Here is a 19,959-nt window from a genome sequence, read left to right on the forward strand (position 1 = left end):
CTTCACAACACATAGACCCAACCTCAAACATATCCCACTAACCACCCCACACCCTCAAACTAAAACACACCCACTCTAACTCACACTCACTGACGTAAGGCCTGCAGTACTCCACGCTTGTGATGTCACAGACCTCAAGACCTGTCATCAGCTTGATGCACTGCTCAACACAGATACCTTGCTTACCCCATGCCCTAGAGCCCATGTTCTCAGACCTCCAGCATGCAGAATAAGCACATAAGATGGAAGAAGGCCTCGCTGCTACTTAGCAAGTAGAAATGGAGTTCTCAGATATCACTTCCCACTCCCCACATCTAAGTCTGCCACCTTCCATCTCATGTAGAGGCCTACTAGACAGAAAAAAAGAACTTCAGAGATGAATTCTCAAATTACCACATGCCCAGATCACCCTCCTTCCAACTTGCAGAGATCTCAAGCATGAAAAAACCAGCAACATCCTTGGCCAAACTCTCATGATCTTCTTGACATCACCAACCATCCAATGGAAACATACCCTACAGCTGGATTGTACTGAGCACCTTGCCATATCCATTAGTCTGCTCCGCATTCAACTAATACACTGAGGCCCAGTGCTTAAATTGACCAGTGGCTGCCGGTGAGGGTCCACGGCACTTATGTTTTTGTCATCATTTATTTTACAGAGCGCAAGAGAGGGAGATTACACAGATTAGAAAGACCAAGGAAGAGAAAGACGGCAAAACCGTCTCAAAAGGAGAAAGCAGGAACATACAGGAGTGAGATAAAGGGAGCTAGAATATCTGGTAGTCGATTAAAGAGGTATGAGGTGGGTTTAAAACTACCAGCATTGGTATTCCGCCATAGTTTAATTGCAACGGCTGGGCCTCTGAGCAGTGTTTCGGGCAACAGTCCTCTTTCTTTCATACATTAAGCACTGCTGAGGACATCCCAAAAGAGAATGTACAATTTTAGATCTTTCAAAACTGTCTCTCTGTTCGCTGCCCCATTAATCTTAATCCTATCTTTTTAATTTGTACTTTCTGATGGATACTTCTAACCGCAGATTCCACACATTGTGAATATTCCCAAACTGGATTTGGAAACTTAGAAACATGTGCTCCTGCGTGCTGCTAGGTGGCGCCCTGCAGTTCCATACCAAACGTCGATCTGTTCCAGAAGTGACAAATGGAGCCGCATAGCAGCACTACCTATGTGCGCTAACGCCAGTTCCTTATTTCTGCACCTTCAGTAATCGATCCGGAGCACCACTCCTCTTTTTTCTTCACTTTGTGAAGTGATTTTTCTTTCAAATATTTCAAGTGTGCAAATCAACATGTCAACCCCCAAGACTACAGGTTTTAGGATTGTACGGACACCAGGCCTGCAGCCCGCGCAACTGGCCCCCCAGCATTCTTTGGGTTAAGGCCTTGGGCCCAGCCGGTAATAACCAGGCCATCAAGACTAGAGTACATAACAAGTTCTGCCCCTCTGACGTTGGCCTCCAAACCTCTTTAGTGTGCCCTTAGTGGCAGGCAGCCCCCAATATTAGGCAGAGTCAGCCACTTCCTGTCGGGGTGGCAGGGCATTACATCCAACAGGTGGGTCCTCCAAATTGTCCAACGGAGCTATGCCCTGCCATTCCTTTTTAATCCATTACACCTGCGTCCCACATCATAGCAACTTGCAAAGGACCATCTGTCCATTGTGCATCATGACCTGCAGGCTCATTTAGCCAAAGGAGCCATAGAGAGGTTTCCAGCATCTGAAGTAGGGTCTGGATGTTATTCCCACTACTTTTTCGTGCAGAAGAAGGCTTGAGGACCCTGTCCTATCCAAAACCGTCACTCTCAGGGCCATCATGCACAAGAAACAAATTTGGGTTGGTCACACTGACCCAGGTTCTCTCTGCAATGGCCCCGGAGACTGGTTGATGAAGCTGGACCTAATTTCACATCTCCATTGTTCAGGCCCACAGGTGCTAGCTGCAGTTCAAGGTGGGCTGCAAGCATTTCAGCTTGCCATCTTTTCCTTCTGCCCCACCGCTGCACCTCGGGTGCTCACAAAGGTGGCATCACTGCCCAACTGTGGAGGTCATGGTTGCAAGTATTCCCGTATCTCTGCATCTGGCTTTTGAAGACTGGCTCGCTACTTATATGTAAATTCAATGAATTAACAACGATAGTCTGTTTGTCTTGAGTGTGATTGAAGCATGTTGAGCAGTAAGATCAAATTTTATCTGTAGGTACACTGGTTCCTTCACATACCTGACCCAATGACTAGTTGAGAGAAATGATCTAGAGTTTTCTGTGATGTTTGGCAGCCCATTAGCACTCTTTTGACACCTTTTTAGTTGGTTGGATGGGGAGCGTAACTTTGCTTTACTGTAAGTGATATTATTTGTAACTTGTTTTGATAGAAGGCCTTTGCATGTTGAATTACATATTGTCATTTTTCACGATGCTGTTGGTTTGTGGTTTAAAGTTATGTTGCTTTTGAACGCTAGGAAGTCTTAACATTGGTATATTGAAATGCACTGCTGGTTTATCAGATCTCCTAGGTGCTAAATGGCCACATGATTGTGCTTAATTTTATTTGAATGAATGAAAAGATCAATATATGCTATGATATAAAAAAAAACATTTAAGTGAAAATCAAGTGATTGTTTATTATAATTCACAGAGCATGTTTATGTTTTTAAACGAGTACATTACATTTTCATTGCCAGATACCTGGGAAGTTCCATTTGAAGAGATCTCGGAGCTTCAGTGGCTGGGCAGTGGTGCCCAAGGGGCTGTATTTCTGGGCAAGTTTCTAGGTGAGGAAGTAGCCATCAAGAAAGTGAGACAACAGAAGGAAACAGACATAAAACATCTGAGGAAATTGAAGCACCCTAACATCATTGCTTTCAAGTAGGTTATGACTGGTATATTATTTTAAATGGCAAACCTGATTATAAAATGTACAAGCATTTTGTGGAGAATAACACATTTCTTTTTTTAGGAAGGCAGGCATCAATAACCTTCAAAACCCACATACAAAAGGTGTGAAAGCATTTTGAGTGTCAAAAATATCAATGCAGCTGCCTTTGAAGCGGCACTCTTCCACTTCCATTATGGTGCGGCACCCTCCACCAAGTGTGTTTAAAGCTTCTATTGGACTTTGATTAACCTTGATTAAGACTGGGGAGCAGTGGGAGTGTTATGCACAGCAATGCTTCTTAACTAAACTGTCCAAACTCGCTCTCATCTGTCACCCATGCTGTACTGGCAAGTGATTTAGATTTCACACAAGAATGACTCTTTCTAGATTGTTTTACAATACGTCTGCAGCGCCTGCAGTACTCATACAATTATCCTATCTCCATATTGCCCTTTTTCAGTGCAATACTATCACTAATTCCACCCATATACATGGGTCACCTGGATTTCGACTTAGGTGAGATTTCATAGAGACTTGAAAAGAGACACATATAGCCCTTTTTCTTTTCTACGTGCTTCATTCACTACTTCTCTCCTCGATTGCTAACCTGGATCAATGATTGATTTAACTATTGTGACTCAGAGTTTCTGGGTACAACTTGTGAAATTGCATCTTTCCAAACACAGAGATTTCACCTACTCAATAAGAGTTTCAAATGGGTAATCGTAGCTAATACATTTTCTCCCTACTTCATTAGAATGATGGCCTTTGTATCTTTGTGGCCCATAACTGTGGCTTGAATCATAAAATGCAACAAACGCTGTGAAGAAGGAGCAGAAGGCATATGTGGCTTTCCGTTCAGCCACTCTGAGATGGGTGGGGCATGGAAATGTTCTTCGTGCTCAAGAACATTATAAAGTAATGTAACTTCAGCCTTAAAAGGACTTCTTAAAGACCAGAAAACATGGTTTGATACTGTGCATTTTTATTTCAAGCACACAAAACAGTAGGAAACAGAAGGAAAAATATTTTAGTGATATCTCTAAACAACAAAATACATGCAAATGGAGTAATCTTTGACCAGTCTTTCTAACTGCTGCCTTATTTAACAAAGCCACATTATGCTGGCTCCATCAGGAAGATTAAAAGGCATTTTAGTCTATGGACGTGCAGATGTTTATCAGTCTGATATGGGTTATTTCGCTTTCAGTGGGGTTTTATCAGTTATTATAGAGTTAAACCTAAAGCAGGAATGCCTACGCAATAAAAAATAAGAAAACATGCTGCTACCTATAAAATAATAACTGTTTCAGCACTTCGCAGCACCAACCGTAGGATATGTAATGGTATGTCAATAAATAATTTAACTTATTAATATGCTGTGCTCAGAATAAGTTTATATTTCAACATGAGTGATTCTAAACAGTAGTCCAATCTGCCTGTCTCTGTAAGGCAGAATATCTCCTGCTGTGTTCACCTTCTGTGTGGTCACGACATAAATTACTCATGATGCAATCCATATTAGCGCCCTGCAGGCAAAGGAGGAGGCTGTGGTGCTGTGCACCTGTCCCCTCAATTTAGTATGGAGTTTGTTTAACTCGGTGGCAGTAAGATGTGTTTCTTGGAGCATAGCTATGTGAACATGTCACCTCTTGAGATAAGCATGAATGCGGTAACGCTTCACTGGTGTGGCCATGCCCATCACGTTCCAGGTAATAATGTGGTATTGGGGAACATGTGTGTCAACCTGTGTGCCAGCCATGCGAGTCATACCATTGAGGGAAGGGGTGCACAAATCTCCATCCCACCCCCAAACAAGCCCATGAGTGCCCAGGAAGTGCTGTGATGATCCGTGGCATGCAGACAGGTGGTGAATACCATCTTGGAAACTAGTAGAGTAACTCATGGAATCATAACAATAGTGAAGAACACAATATCCCCCAGGACAGTTACCCACTCAGGGCCCGTCCAGAACAGGACCCCCAAACTATTCAACAAAGGGAACATTAAGGGAAAGAAAACAGGTAAGAAAAACCAATAAAACACAGTCCATGTAGAAGTTTGTGAGTGGAGTGGCATCTGGATGGAGGGTCTTGGTCGGCCCGTGTACCAGCATGGCAATGACTGGTAAGTCAGTGGTGTGGACCCAGCCTACAGAAACACCGCATAGTCCCATGTCCTTGGCACCTTACCTTTAAGGTGGTAGCAAATTCATTGTGATCAGGCCCTGGTCATTGGTGAGGCAGCCCCGGGCGCCCCCACCTCAGCCCACCGTTTAGCCGCAGTACATCCAGCGGTTCTCAGCAGGACGCTGGCAGACAGCCGGCGATAAGGCCCGGCTGGGCCACAGCACCCATCAGGCCGCACACAAGTTCGGATTTTTCCTTCGCCAAAGGGGCAGCGGGTGTCATGTCGGGGCCGCGGAAGGCACCCGGGCAGTCCTCCAGCAGCCGAGTCCCAAACAAAAATACTAAAAAAAGAGAAGGGGGCAGGGTAGAAATACCTTGAACCACCTAGGCCTGGTGGTGGGGTCATGCAGGGACCCCGTCGGGGCTGAAAAGCATTTTCAAAAACCAATTTGCTGCAAAAATCATGACAGATTCGTGAATTCGCAGTGGAAAACAAGCACGGCCTTCTGTGCTTATTTAAATATGGTCCCCTGGGTAAGCCTGGTCCCAGGAGCTTCTATATTGTATAAATAAGGGAAGGGGGGCGTACGAGGCCCTCCTCCCCATTGCCAATCTTGGCCCCGGGGACCCCCACCTCTTCGGGGCAGGCCCTTGAAAACGATATGAGCGGGGCAGAAGGCCCCGTCTTGGTTCCATTAATGGCCCCCGAGATAGCTCCGCCGGGGTTGGCTCCTTATATACAGGGGAACCCACCCTTGGGACATACCTGTTTGCTTTGACAGCTCCCGCCAAGTGAGAGCAAACAGTAAGCCCTCTCCCACTCGCTGGCGGCAGATAAACAGATGAAAAAAATGCCCCCACATGCAGGGAGCAGCACTTTTTGCTGCCCCCTAAGTGTGGGAGCAATGCGGACTCCCGCTGGAGGTGGGGAGCTGGCAGTGACTGCATGGCATTGAGGCTCCCCCCACGGTCCTCAACTTAGCACACTTTGTGCCCTGGTGGGGTCTAGGTCACCCAGGAGCAAGAGTCTGGGTCCCGGGGGTGGGTCACCAGGGCCAACATCGACCACAGGAGGGGGCCGCACAATCCCACTCCCCCTTAAATGTTTGGCTATGCCCTGGGGATGGGGTCCCCAGAGCTGAAATCCGCCTTTTGGAAAAAAAATAAGAATAGAGACCATGGGTCTCCTATTATCCTGAGTATGCACATGCCCAAAATCATCTGCAATCTCCGCCCATTTGGCCACCACCCGTTTTCATTAGTGGGATGCAAAGGTCTTCCCACCTTTTCCCATGTTTATGGACAGTTTATCAAAATGCCCCCGAGCGCTATTCCCACCAATTTTGGTGCTGTGTATTTGATGCAGAGGAATACAAGGATATCTCCACCAAACAAAGAAGCACTTGCTTCATATAGTTAAGAGGAAGTACCTCTGTTTGATGGAGATTCTCCTCTTTGTAGTCTTGTTGTGTTCTCTTGACGAGGATTCATGTTATCATAGATTTTTGGATGAAGACGCTGCAGGAACAATCACTTTGCCAAAATTACTTTACACACCAGGTCACTGGAGACATTACCTCGTGGTCCTTTATGTAGCTGTAGTGTAGAATATGCACAAGCCATTTACCCAGTAAGGTAGCACTTACTAATTAAAAAGTAGGAAGTACTCCAATTGGGTTGATATTTTCAGCAAAACTGTACACTCTTCTTGGAAACTATGAGGTTTCATTATGGCCCTGATGCTCATTTTACAGAAATTAAACCTCAACGTGAAGCACTTTCAAATACAAACACAGCATGTGGCCCATTTGAAGCTCAACTTCTGTAAAGCACAAATGATCCTAACTCCTTGAGCTTCGCAAAGGCAAAGCAAGTGTGCATCCTCTTGTTTTCCACATGTAAATCCTTAATGGAGGTGAATTAATCTATTAAAACAATCTGATGTGTAGTGACTGTGATGAGTGTTTTCTTTCGTGTCATCTCCTGGTGAGAGCAGATTCCATGGTTCTCCCTTTTCAAAACCCTTAGTATGATAATGCCCACAATCCATAGCACCACTCACATACCCACTCACAAGCATATATAGGTGCTCACATACCCACTCACAGGCCCACACAGGCACTCACACGCCCACTCACAGACCCACACAGGCACTCACACACCTACTCACACACACTCAGTTATCAACCCATACAACCACTTACAGACCCATACAACTACTCACACATCCTTTCACAGACCCATACAGCCACTCACACATCTATTCACAGACCCATACAGCCACTCACACAACCATAGAGCCACTCCCACTCACTGACCCTTGCAGCCCCTCACACACCCACCAAAACACTCTCACTCACAGACCTATACAGCCAGTCACACCCACTCACTTGCCATACAGCCACTCACACACCCACTCTAAAAGGCGACAGGCAACAGTTAGAGACGTTTTTTTTTAAAAACATAGAAATTACAGGGACTTTATAGTTAGGAGTAACATTTTAAAAAACGTACAATTTCACTGAAGAAAACAAAGTTTACAGGGAAGTTATAGTTAGGCTCAGATTTCACTCTCCCTCTCCCCCTCAAAAAGACAATGTAAAATAAAAACAGTATAATTCACCAGTTAACATCACTGATGACCTCATCCACACAACCACTCATACATCCGCTCACACACCTATACAACTGTGCACACACCCCTCACTTATTCAGTCACTCACCACCCACTCACTCACCCATGCAGCCATGCACACAGCCACTTTCTTACCCATACACCTACTCACACAGCCACTCAGTCACCCATACAACCACTCATGCACATTCCCACACAACCACTCATGCACCCACTTACACCCCCTTTTATACCAATTCACACATCCATACAAGCACTCTCACGGACACTCAATCTCTAATACAGCCACTCACACACCCACTCAGTTAACCAAACACCCACTCAAACAGCCAATCACTCACCCATACAGCAACCTATAGACCCAGTTACTCACCCAGACAGGCACTCACACAGCCACTCAGTCACCCATACAGCCACTCACACACTAACTCATGCATCCATACAGCCACTCACACAGCTACTTACCAATACAGCCACTCACACAGCTACTTACTCACCCATACAGCTAGTTACACACCCACTTATTCTCCCATGCAGCTATTCACACACCCACATATTCACCCATACACTCACTCATACACCCACTCACATACCCATACAGCCACGCAAACATTGATACAGAAAATCACACAACCACTCAGATCACATATGTTAGGAATAGTATCACTCAGTAGTACAGAAAGAATAGTAATTTAACTTATGCAGTAGCTTACTATATATATTTAAGTTTCAGAAATGTTTTCAAAAGACACTCACTGGATGATGTGATCTGTGATGCTATCAGTGATTTCATCAGTAATGCCACTGACCATGTCTTGAGTGATGTAATATGTGAGGTCATAAGCAGTGGACTGCTGGGGCATAAGTAATATATTATAACTGCTGACTTTCACTGGTTTTGTGTGAGTGAACCTGAGCCCAACTATAATGGGTGTGTGTGTGTGTGGGGGTGTGTGTGTGTGTGTTGCGTGTGTGTGTGTGTGTGTGATGCGTGTGTGTGTGTGAGATGCCCACACAAAGGAGGTTAACACCAGCACTCCTGGATCTCCACACTTAGTCACCAAACTCCCAGTGACGCTTTTGGCAAACTAATTGCTGGGCTCCATCCACCATAGAAATACATTTGACATGAAAGAAATATTCATCATATATTTCTTATTTATGAGATTCTAAAGCCTTCACAGCAAAATAAGAGGAATATAATGTGAAGTGTTACTTGATCACAGCACTACTCACTAATTTCCAAATAGTAGAAACAATAGGATGTGCAAAATCTACAATTTAATACTCAGTCGACATAGAAACACGGTTGAGGTGTATAGATACAAAAGGATATCCCTGCTCCACACCTTATAGCAAATTACATGCTCATATTTAAATTCCATGAGGGTGAATCTCTGACCCCAATATATACATGCTTTTTACAAATAAAAATAATATACAACCTTCATAATTCATTATATTCCATGTGCTTATATACCTAGCAAATAATGAAGTACAGTGCCTTTAGATAACATAATCAGCATGGAGAATGGACTTGCTGCAGCATCCGATATAATCAAATATTTCATCCAGCAAAGGTACACCAGAACATAATTATATAATCTAAGTGCATATAATGATGAATACAACTTTATCTCTAATCCACCATAGGTTGGTTCGACTGGTATGTGGGATGGAAGTGAGAAGGGAAATAGTGGAGAAAGGGAAGAGACAGGAGGAACCAGACGTCCATTTAATAACCATAAGGGAACTTGAAAGGTCATGAATACATCAGAATATTATCAGAATATGGACTATAAACAATGACACTGAATCATGGGGATATACATATGCAACCAATCAAATGCACTTGATCGGCTCCCAAAGAGAAGAGATTTCACTATAGATCTGCATGTGTGTTCAATAAAATCAATATCTTACAGTATATCTAATTATGTAACCCCAGTGGGCTCGGTCCCTCCTAAATTTGACACCTTGGATGCCCCACATGACTTCTGCCATATGATTTTTTTCTAGCAATTAGTGATACACAGGAAAGCAATGGCTGCCACACTGGTTGCAAGCGTCCAAAAGGGGTGCCCCCCTGACACATTATGTGTGTATAAATCTTCTGAAAACTACCTTGTTCATCATATGTGTACATGCAGCTCTTTGTACTTATTGAGGCCTAAGGGTTCTTTGGTGCCTAATTCAATTATATACATTGATTCCATCCTTCCCAATTTATTTAGTCAATCACCTCCTCTGATTTCAATCTTGTATCCTGTTGAGGCCAAAAAACAGAGTGAGCTCACTTTTTTATAATGATATTTCTCAAAATGTCTGGCCACTGGGTAATTGTGGTCAACATGCCTAATTGCTCTCATGTGTTCTATAATCTTTTTTCGGATGTGGAAGATATTAATGTCCACATCGTCTTGACCTAGCCAGCAGATTATGTTGTGGTATTCAGTTAATCAAGGTTGTCTGTCTGAGGAGCCTCCACCTAAGTAAATTATAAACTCCCCGACCCCAACTAGCTGTTGTGTATGCTTGTAATGAAAGCCTTGATTAGCTTTTGAAGCCACCATTTCCCTCCAGTGTAGTAGTCCTGCCGCTTTCATCTCAGCTGAGCAGTCCTGTCATAAGGGGGAAGTGTTTCAGAACCTAATTTCCACACTGTATGAATGCTGTTCGAGAATAACATGTCATTTACTGTGCACAAGAGGTTGCCACCAAGCCCTTTGTTCATGTGACTGAACTTTCAGATGATTTTCTTCATGAATCTCTGCACCCGTTGGAGAAGATACACTGGCACTTTTATGTACCAACCCCCTAACGCAAAAAACTGCCAGGAACTGCAGGCCTCACTTCCACAACCAAGAAGGTATTTTTCCTAGTTTTAAGAATAGTCAGTTTAACGTGTGGGAACTGTGATCCTGAGTGCAGTGGGGGCTAAGTCGGTAGGTGTGGGGGCAGGGTCAAAGACGTGGCAAAAACTAAACCGTATACTGCAACTATTTTGTTGGCCTCTCACTTCCACTTCCAGGCAACAGCATACTAAACACACTCCTTAAATTACTAAATGTAAGATAAACTGTGGCAAATGGGTGTTGGGCTAAGACCCAATGCATCATGCCCACGCTGCAACCGGCACCAAGCAGAATTTTTTCACTTGGTATAGAACTGCCCTATCATTACACGATACTGGGACTCTAAAGAGAAGGAGCTCGCATAGGTTCTGGGCTGGCAGGTCCCACATAAGCTGTTAAATGTGCTCCTGGGAATCACAGATGGGTTGGATGGGTCTACAGTTGACAAATTATTTCTAAACACAGCCATGATGGTGGCCAAGCCAGCTGGTTGAATCCTGCCTCACCTCCCATAAAGAAATGGCGTAGAGGGGTGGACTGGTGCGCAGCACAGGACAGACTTGTGTACGAGGTGAGAGGGTGCCCGGCGAAATATTGTAAAGTTTGGGGCAAATGGTTGGGGTCACTAGCATGTTAATACCTCATTCGTGGGATTGTGAGTTATGTGCGAGACTTTATTTTGTCTTCTTTGTAATTATGTATTCCAGGTGCCTTTTCTGTATCGGTAACATGAAGACGTCTTACAATTGCTGCGAAATGCTGTATTTGATTGCTGCTGGGTTTTCCCTGTTTAAGAAACCAATAAAGTTGATTAACAAACTGTGGCAAATGGACCCTTTTACGTTATGAACCCTCAATTGGTTAATGCGATTACTGCACATGTCTATGTGTGTAACCCGAGTCACAGAAACAAAATCCTGTTTGGCTGGTGGGGAATATTGGCTTGTGTATTTATAGTTCAATGATGCCCCAGCCTGTAACAGAAAGTATTAACAATATTTTGCATTGGTTTATAAATATATTACACATTTTATAAGATGGGCTGCTGCAAAATGTGCAAAAAGATTTGGTGTTTGAGATAAAAGAAGTGGTTCAAAATATCTATTTTTGGATCACAATCAGACTGCACTTAGTTCAAACATTTTTTTTAGTGTCCATTAAAAGAACTGTAATTCGGACCTCAGCTGGTAACATCCTTTACATTACCTCTCAAAAGAATACATCTTTATCACCTTGAGGATTCAACTGACTTCATCAATTTAATGCCTGTACTGGCCCTCAAATAGGCTTTACATTTTGTGATTAATCAATTGCACTAATTTACATTTCTTCCAGCTAGTAGGCACCCGGGAGAGAAGGCTTCCTGTTATTTAGCTCTCTTCCTCTTCCTGTCTAAAGGCAGAGGAGACGCCCCCATCACGCGCACACTTACTTTTCAGCCGGATGTTCATGAAGATCGGCATTAACCGATAGGTAGTGGAAGAGTGATGTCACACGTGCCAAAGTGCATGTGCTTCCCCTATCTCTGTACCACAAGGAGGGCAAACTGTGTCCCCGTGCAAATGAATATTTGGTGAAATTACACCAGTGAGAAGCCCATCAGACATTAGTCTAGGATCAGAGCTAATTCTGATGAATGATACATTTTACAGTGGGTTGTGAATCCTGCAAGTATTACATAGTGTACCCTGCAAACAAAGGCTTGGTCGAGCTGTATAGCTGTGTACTTTCATGTTGCACTTTAAACACTGATGGTAATAATGATATAGCAGTCAGCATTTTCATCTGTGATAACAGAGGTACACTTTTCTCTTGGCAGGGCTGTTTGCACCCAGGCACCATGTTACTGCATCATAATGGAGTATTGTGCACATGGGCAGCTCTATGAAGTTCTTCGAGCAGGCCGCAAGGTTACCCCTCACCTGCTGGTGGATTGGTCTTCCGGTATTGCCAGTGGGATGAGCTACCTACACTTGCACAAGATCATTCACCGGGACCTCAAATCTCCAAAGTAAGCTTCAGCAATCTTGCAATGTCAATATCTTAGATCATATTTTAATTTAAATTTTATGTGATTGAAGTATGTACATTTAAGTTTATTTCCCAGTTTTACACGACTTGTCATAACAAATTTATTTACAAAAAGATATTCTTGTACAAAAGAAAATAATTCTAAAAATTATGGGCCTGATTTATGTGTTGGCGTAGAGGGAACTGTGTTGCAATGCGGCCAGAGTTCCCTCCCCGCCAAGATTATGGTCTTCCCACTCAATTTAAATTTGGGCAGACCATAGTATGATGATGGCAGAGGCTACTCCGTCTCCGCCGTTAGAAAACATATCTAGGGATCACATTACTGACAAGTTAGTTAAGGTGGGCATGCAAGGTTTTTCACCCTGGTTCATGGTTTTAGATTCTTTTTTTTACAACACTTCTCATGACATTTGTACTAAGAGCAATTTATAATGCCAGGTCTGCAAATTGTGTGATTTGAACTTAACTGATGCAGGGCAATTTGCAGTATGATTGGTCTACATTATGTATGCCAAGTGTGTTGTGCTTCTTAGCTAGACCCTAAAATAAATGCTGCTGTTCAGAGAAGTCTCAGGGCTTTTAATTTAGAAAATGTAGGACAGCGGTATGGTATGCACAAGAAATGCCTCCTTGCCACAGTATAGCAGGTTTGGCTAGAGGGAGCTTCGAGGGATGAACCAAAACAATATAGAAATATAGCAATCAAGAAAGTGTCTGAAAGTGTGAAAATGCGATATGGTGAAAATAATGTGAGAAGATGCTTTTAGGGCAACTACAGGCGCTAAAGAGGACCAGAGGGCGAGATGGTTGTACCAAGTCACGGATTGAAAGGGTTTCATTCGAACTGTCACCATGAGTTCAAAGACTATAGGGGGAAGACCGAACATTATTTAGCTATTATAGTGTGTAAAGAAAGTGGAGGATAGGGTATGGGTTGGGTACTAACAGGTACCCAAAAAACCCAAAGCATCTTTAGTCTAGAAGAGATTTGACATGAGGAGGTTTATTAAAGAGAGGGTGTCCATCAGTGTCAGAGTCTCAAAAGCAACAGATGGATTTGCATCACCCATTCAGTCATAGCAGAAGGAGAATATGGAGGCATGCAAATAACTAAGAATACCAACTTGAAACATGAGTGGAAGATATTGGCCACAAGGTGGGAGTCAGCAGAGTTGTTTTACAACAGTTAATAGACACGTATTGAAAGCCTTCCCAGAGTGCCATTTATTGCCTTTGCAGTGCACCAAGTCATTTGTTGTTGCATTTGAGTGTTTAGTACACTTGACCAGTAGTAGACATTATATTGGCACACAACTAGCACTAGCCACAGTAGAGGGCACACCCTGAAAAAAATTATACCTGTGTAGTTTTGTATTGTAATGTTGTACTATCAGTTGGCTGGAGGAGCAATTCTGCTCATTTCACACTCCTATCACCCGCTTCTCACTACTTCCAAACCCATCCTCAGAGGAAATAAACCAGCAGGTGGAGATGGGAAGGGAATGGACTAGGATTGTTTCTAATCCTGCCCTGTCCAACCACCACTTCCTGATTTGGTTTCACACAGCTTTTTCCTCTCCGAATGCTTTTATGTGCAAGAGAAGCATTCAGAGATGAAGGAGCTGTGTCTGTGCCCCAGCAAGAAGTCAGACACTGTTTGTATTTTCTTTAGCCTAAATAAAAACCCGCAGAGAATCCAGGTCTGGGTCCAAGACACACCGCTTTGTTCCCAAGCAAGGAGCATTATGCTGTTTGAAATTTTCCTTCGCCTCAGAAAAAATCCAAACCGCACAAGGCACAGGCACACAACTCTGTACCCTAGTGAAGAGTCCGGACACAAGGTTTTTTTAATTTGCCGCAGAAAAAAATCCACACAGTGCCCAGCTCTTTGGTGGGGCATATACAAACAGTTCTGCATCCCAGCGAGGAACCTCTTTTTTCTTAGTCTCCTGTACTGGGCTTCTTCCTGGGCGGCACACACACTTCTGTGCCCCAATAAGGAGCTAGATGCTTTTGCCTTTTTCTTACACTAATGACAATGTAAACCGTACCCAGCCCATTGGTGGGCACCTCTGCACCCTAGAAAAGAGACCAGATGCTGGTTGCATTTTTTTCTTATCTTAGCCTACGCAAAAGTCCAAAAAGTGCATGATTCCTTGCATGGGTGCAAAAACACACATTTGCATCCCAGCAGTGAGCTGAGGCACAGAAAAATTCCAAACGGCGTCCAGCTTCTCCATCGGACACAGACTCACTTGTCTAGATTTTGTAGTGCAGTTCCTATATTCCTGATAGGCTCTGCCCATTGGAATAACATACACTATAGTTTTGACATAGGACTGAGGTCAGTATGTCTCTATCGAGTACATTAAACGTAATTACTTGTGTGTGCCATCTAACTCAGAGGTCACTAGAAAACTTCTTGATTAAACAAGAAGGGATTAGTTTTCTGACAACCGCATAAACATGACAACTTTGTTTCCCTTAGAATCTGAAAAATCTCAGAATCGTGGAAACAATAGGTAACAGTTTCACTCAGTCAGTCGTGCATGCTTCGTTTCTACAGAGTTACACAGAAATAGATAGATGGGCGTTTTCAATAAAAAGGGTTTATAGAACAGTCTTATTTCTCGTGCAAGAGATATGAACTGCTACAATCCTAAGACATAATGCAAAGTATAATATGTACAGCGTTAGCAGTAAGATAAAATAATACTGCAATAGCATGGTTTGTAGCTATGACAGATATTCATAAAAATACATACATAAATAACACAGGCTAAAATGTTAATACTCATCTGATGCTTCTAGCTAGTTCTACCCCAGTGTACCTAACCTAAGTGTAGTACGAGGTAAGAAGTAGGTGCTGTTTGTCTATAGTCTCATTTAGCTATAGTTGCCAAGATTTGCCAAAAGTCCCTCTGTTATGTTATGGGCACTTATAGAGCGCGCGACTCACCCTGGGGCATCTCGGCGCTATACCTAGTGGTCTGCTGAGAAGGTAAGGGGGGCAGACACGTCAGAATAGGTAGAAACTCTAAGAGATCAGAATAGGAAGGTTTTCAGTTGTTTCCTAAAATAGCAAAGGAAGGGCAGGTGCGTATGCAGATGGGAAGTGCGTTCCAGTAACGCGGTGCAAGATATGAGAAGGCCCTGCCCCCAGAGCGGGTATGCCGGATGAGGGGGGTCTTCAGGAGCTCCAGAACATTTGATCTTAAGTTACGAGTAGAGGTAGTTTTTATTAGTTTATTTGCCAGGTATTGGGGACCTTTACCGTTTAAGGCCTTATACGTAAGGCAACAGGTCTTGAAGTGTGCTCCTTTCGAAATAAGGAGCCAGTGCAGGTCAAAAAGCAGCGGTGCTGATGGCGTACCTGCGGGGTGATTTACGATCATTCGGGCAGCGGTATTTTGAATAACCTGAAGTTTTTTTAGCAGTGTTGGGCCAAGTTCCGCCAGCAGAGCGTTACCATAATCGAGGCGGCAGATCACCATGGCCTGGACTAGTGTTCTACGGTGCTTGATGGGGAGAAAAGGGAGGATCCTCCGTAGTAGTCGAAGGCTAAAGAAACAGGAGCTAGAGATTGCTGCAACGTGATCCTTCATGGAGAGGGTCTGGTTGAGTTTAAACCCCAGGTTTTTCACTACTTGTTTGGGTACTGGTGCAGTGCCCAGCTCAGGCGGCCACCACTTCTCGGACCAGAAAAGCGGAGCCTTCCCAATTAACAGGATTTCCGATTTGCTGGGGTTCCAATGGAGAAAGTTATCTGTCATCCAGTTGGAAATGGTAATCATTCCGGAAGCGAAACGTAAGGGTTCTGTGGTTGCGTTAGGATTAATTTTGAAAATAAGCTGGGTGTCATCTGCATATGAGATTGTCTCAAACCTCTAGGTTCTAGTCCCCTCCATACCTTAGAATGAGTGAGGTTGGAATCTCTTTCCGAGTCTCCATTTCTAACACCCCGCAAGGGGAGTCAGAAACACTGGAGCTGGATTCTCTTCGAGGAGGATGACAGCATCTGGTCAGTGCGTCAGGCGGGAACTTGACTTCCTTCCGAACTTGCCGTGGCGAGCCGCGTCGTGCAAGTAGGCAGCCGAACCGTGGTTTGCCATGGTAAGTGAAGGTATATTTATACCTTGAAGGTGTTTAGGAATGCCAGTATTGACGTAAAAGTCGGGCAGAAGAACGTCATGAATGAACCCCTAAGGAATAGATGTTCATGCATAATAAATGAGTTCTTGGAGAAATCAATATCCAAGCAAGGGGAAGTCCTAAAGGCTTAAGAGTCTGGTTTTTCAAGGACTCGTTGTGACGTAGATGAACGGATGTAGGTGGCCATGCCTGTATTTGGTTAGCATTGATAATGCCTAAATAAGGGTAGGATTTCTATGCCTAAATATGGGCAATGCGAATTGTGCCTATATAAGGACATACATCGGGAAACTTACATACAGTATCTAAATCGACACACAACAATTTGGGTCATCTGGCAACCAGGGAAATTGAGCAACCCCAGACATTTCTGAGTGGTAGACATTTTGAGGAGTCTAGGGTGGTGTGGCTTGTGAGGATACCACCACTTTTTCTTACCCAGAATTCCCTGTATAGGTCAAACATTGTTTAAAAAAATAATTTCCTCACATTTCTGTTACGAGCTTCAGAGAATGTGAGGAACAGCAAAACACACATCAACTGGTGTTCCCATACTTCTGCCATTAACAAAAGTATTGCACGTATGTGTGTGGGCCTATCATAACTAACAGACACAGGGCAATTATGTGCCTGTGTGAATTTAATATAATGTCAATGTCGTCTTCACGCATTTACAATTTTGGCCAGTTCTTCTCTTCTGTAATAGGCCCAAACACAAATATGAGGTACACGTTTTATCAGGAAGTGTGTGGGAATATTGGATCATTTGGACTTAAGCCATTTGTCTAAAGTTCTGGATTAGTCTGTCACAGAAAAGTGAAGAAATAGATTTTTGTACCTAAAGTTTGAAGTTTGCAGAGGATTCTAGGTAATAACGTGATGGGATTCATGCTAGCCACATCCCTGTACACCCCTTTGTCTTTAGTTTTCAGAAAAGTCTGGATTTGGTGCGTTTCCCTGCCTGCCAGGCAACGTCGGGTCCAAATACAGCAGACATCCCATATAGAAACTCACCGATCAAAAACATTCCTTGGTGCCTAATTTGTGGCCCTCTGCTCAAATCCATAGAAAACCCACACATATATGATAACCCCTCAATCAGAAGACCTAGAGGAACACCGATTTGGATCAAGCCTTTGGAGAGATATGCTCCTATTTTGGAAAGACTGAAAGAAACTACTGTGTTTTAGAGTATCTGATATAATTGCCTTGTTCAGAGTGTTTTCCTGGCAAGCAAATCAAAGTGACCCCTGTATAGCTCCTACTGATCTTATGGTGTGTAGATGTTGAAGATGCCTTCATATAGATGATGACAGTATGTGGTTGCGGTATGTTTACATGCAGCCCAGGGATGATATTTGTGGCAAAAAGAGAGGTAACCTTAAACCTGCATTTCATTTGCGAATGGTTTTCAAAATTCCAAAATTCATTGCACTTAGTTTATCGCCGTTGGGTACACTGCACCCATAGATACCTACATGTCTTCTACAACCACATTCAATTCAATTCAATTCAAAAACTTTATTCGATCATAAATTAATGATCATAAAAGTACATACATACATAGATATAAAAACATGAGGTTTCAGCAAATTTTAAATTAATCACATGTCATAAAACGGTGCTTTTCCTCATACATATCGATTTTAAAATATATACAGCAGTAAAATAGCAAATGTCCTGTGAGTTAAGCCCAAATAAAAGCCCCATGGCTGAAACAATATTAAATACTTTATATTTTTTAAAAAGTGGTTTCAGGTATATTTTTCGAAGATGGAGATAAAGAGGGCATAGCAGTAAAAAATGCTCCGTACTTTGTTTAGTAGTCCCATCACACGGACAGGGGGCAGTAGTATATATCTTCATTTCAGGATATGCAACAAGCAAATGAACAGTCCCCATCCGAAGTCTTGTTAACACAAATTGGTGGGAACGAATATTAACCATATTGAGGTATCCTGGGGGCCCCATTTCTTCCTTGTTATATTTGTCATAAAAAACATGTGTGGAGAACTGGACAGTAGCTGCGATACGCTTCATCCTGCTAACCCTCAGAAATTCATGTTTAATCTCAGTCTTCGTGATGTCTAAAACACAGGAAGGGTTATCACAAACCCTAAAATTAAAAAGGTCATCTAACGTTCGAATGATATAGTTAAGCCACGGGATACGGGAACATTTATCCAGGTTTAGACAATCAGAGATTATCTTTCTAGTAAAACCAGTCTGTTCCTTCGACCAGATAGATCTCCATACTAACAGGGGTCTTAATCTAATCAGGTCTGATAGATGTTCTAAGCCAGACTCTTGATGGATCAACTTTGTTGAAGAAGAAGATGGCAGACAAAGAAGTTTTTTAATAAATTTGTTCTCCTCTACCTGGAGCATGTTATTGTTACAGTGGCCCCACACTCCTGATCCGTATAGAGCCAGAGCAACACATTTATGTCGGTATAGGTATAACATGTCGAATATCCGTCTTGAGCCTAGCTTGGATGCAAACCTAAATAGGCCAGAAGAGCACTTAGCCATCTTGGCTCTAACATTTGTCATTTCAGAGGTCCACATCCCCCCACTATTAAAAGTGATACCCAAATAACAAAATTTATCCACCACTGTTATGGTTTGATCTATAACTGTGAAGGGCCTTAAGTTCTTAATTTTCTTCCCACAGGGCATTATAAAAGTTTTTGAATTATTAATTTTTAATTTCCTCCCCTTGATAAAATCTGCAAATTTATTCATTAGTTTTTGCAGCCCTAAAGGGGTTTGAGAGAGCAGAACCGCGTCATCCGCGTAGAGCAGAATTGGGATGGGCAAGCCGCCTGCAGTCGGTACATCTGCACTTATGGAGCGAAGTTCCGTCTCAATCGCATTAATAAAAAGGGAGAAAAGAAGAGGTGCAAGAACACATCCCTGCCTGATACCTGATCCTATTTTAACACTAGGGGTACACTCCCCCGATTGCCCATATCGTATTTTTGCTGTCAGATTCCTGTACAATTGGGCCAGGAAATAAATAATATCTTGAGGTGCCCCCATATCCAACAAGGTTGACCACAGAAGACCATGGTCAACCAAGTCGAAGGCACTGGATAAATCGGCAAAACAAAGAAACAACGAGCCTTGTTTGGCTCGTGTATATTTACATATAATGAGATCTAGATTAATGCACTGTTCTATAGTGCCCAACCCCTTGCGAAATCCATACTGTGAATCCGCAAGGATCCCGTTGTCTTCTACCCATTCTTCCAGA

The 19,959-nt window shown here is 43.1% G+C and overlaps 1 protein-coding gene across 4 annotated transcripts in view; it reads left to right on the top strand.

The window, feature by feature from the left end:
- Window positions 1-19,959, top strand: part of MAP3K13 (mitogen-activated protein kinase kinase kinase 13) — a 408,282-nt gene that overhangs the window by 251,132 nt on the left and 137,191 nt on the right. For all 4 annotated transcript variants that reach the window (XM_085648731.1, XM_085648730.1, XM_085648732.1 and 1 more), the window contains 2 exons: window positions 2,705-2,888; window positions 12,337-12,528. In XM_085648731.1, the coding sequence (XP_085504857.1) occupies window positions 2,705-2,888; window positions 12,337-12,528 (376 nt within the window). The remainder of the gene's footprint in view (window positions 1-2,704; window positions 2,889-12,336; window positions 12,529-19,959) is intronic.

Source organism: Triturus cristatus, chromosome 3_2 (assembly GCF_964204655.1).
Source record: "Triturus cristatus chromosome 3_2, aTriCri1.1, whole genome shotgun sequence".
Classification (NCBI taxonomy): domain Eukaryota; kingdom Metazoa; phylum Chordata; class Amphibia; order Caudata; family Salamandridae; genus Triturus; species Triturus cristatus.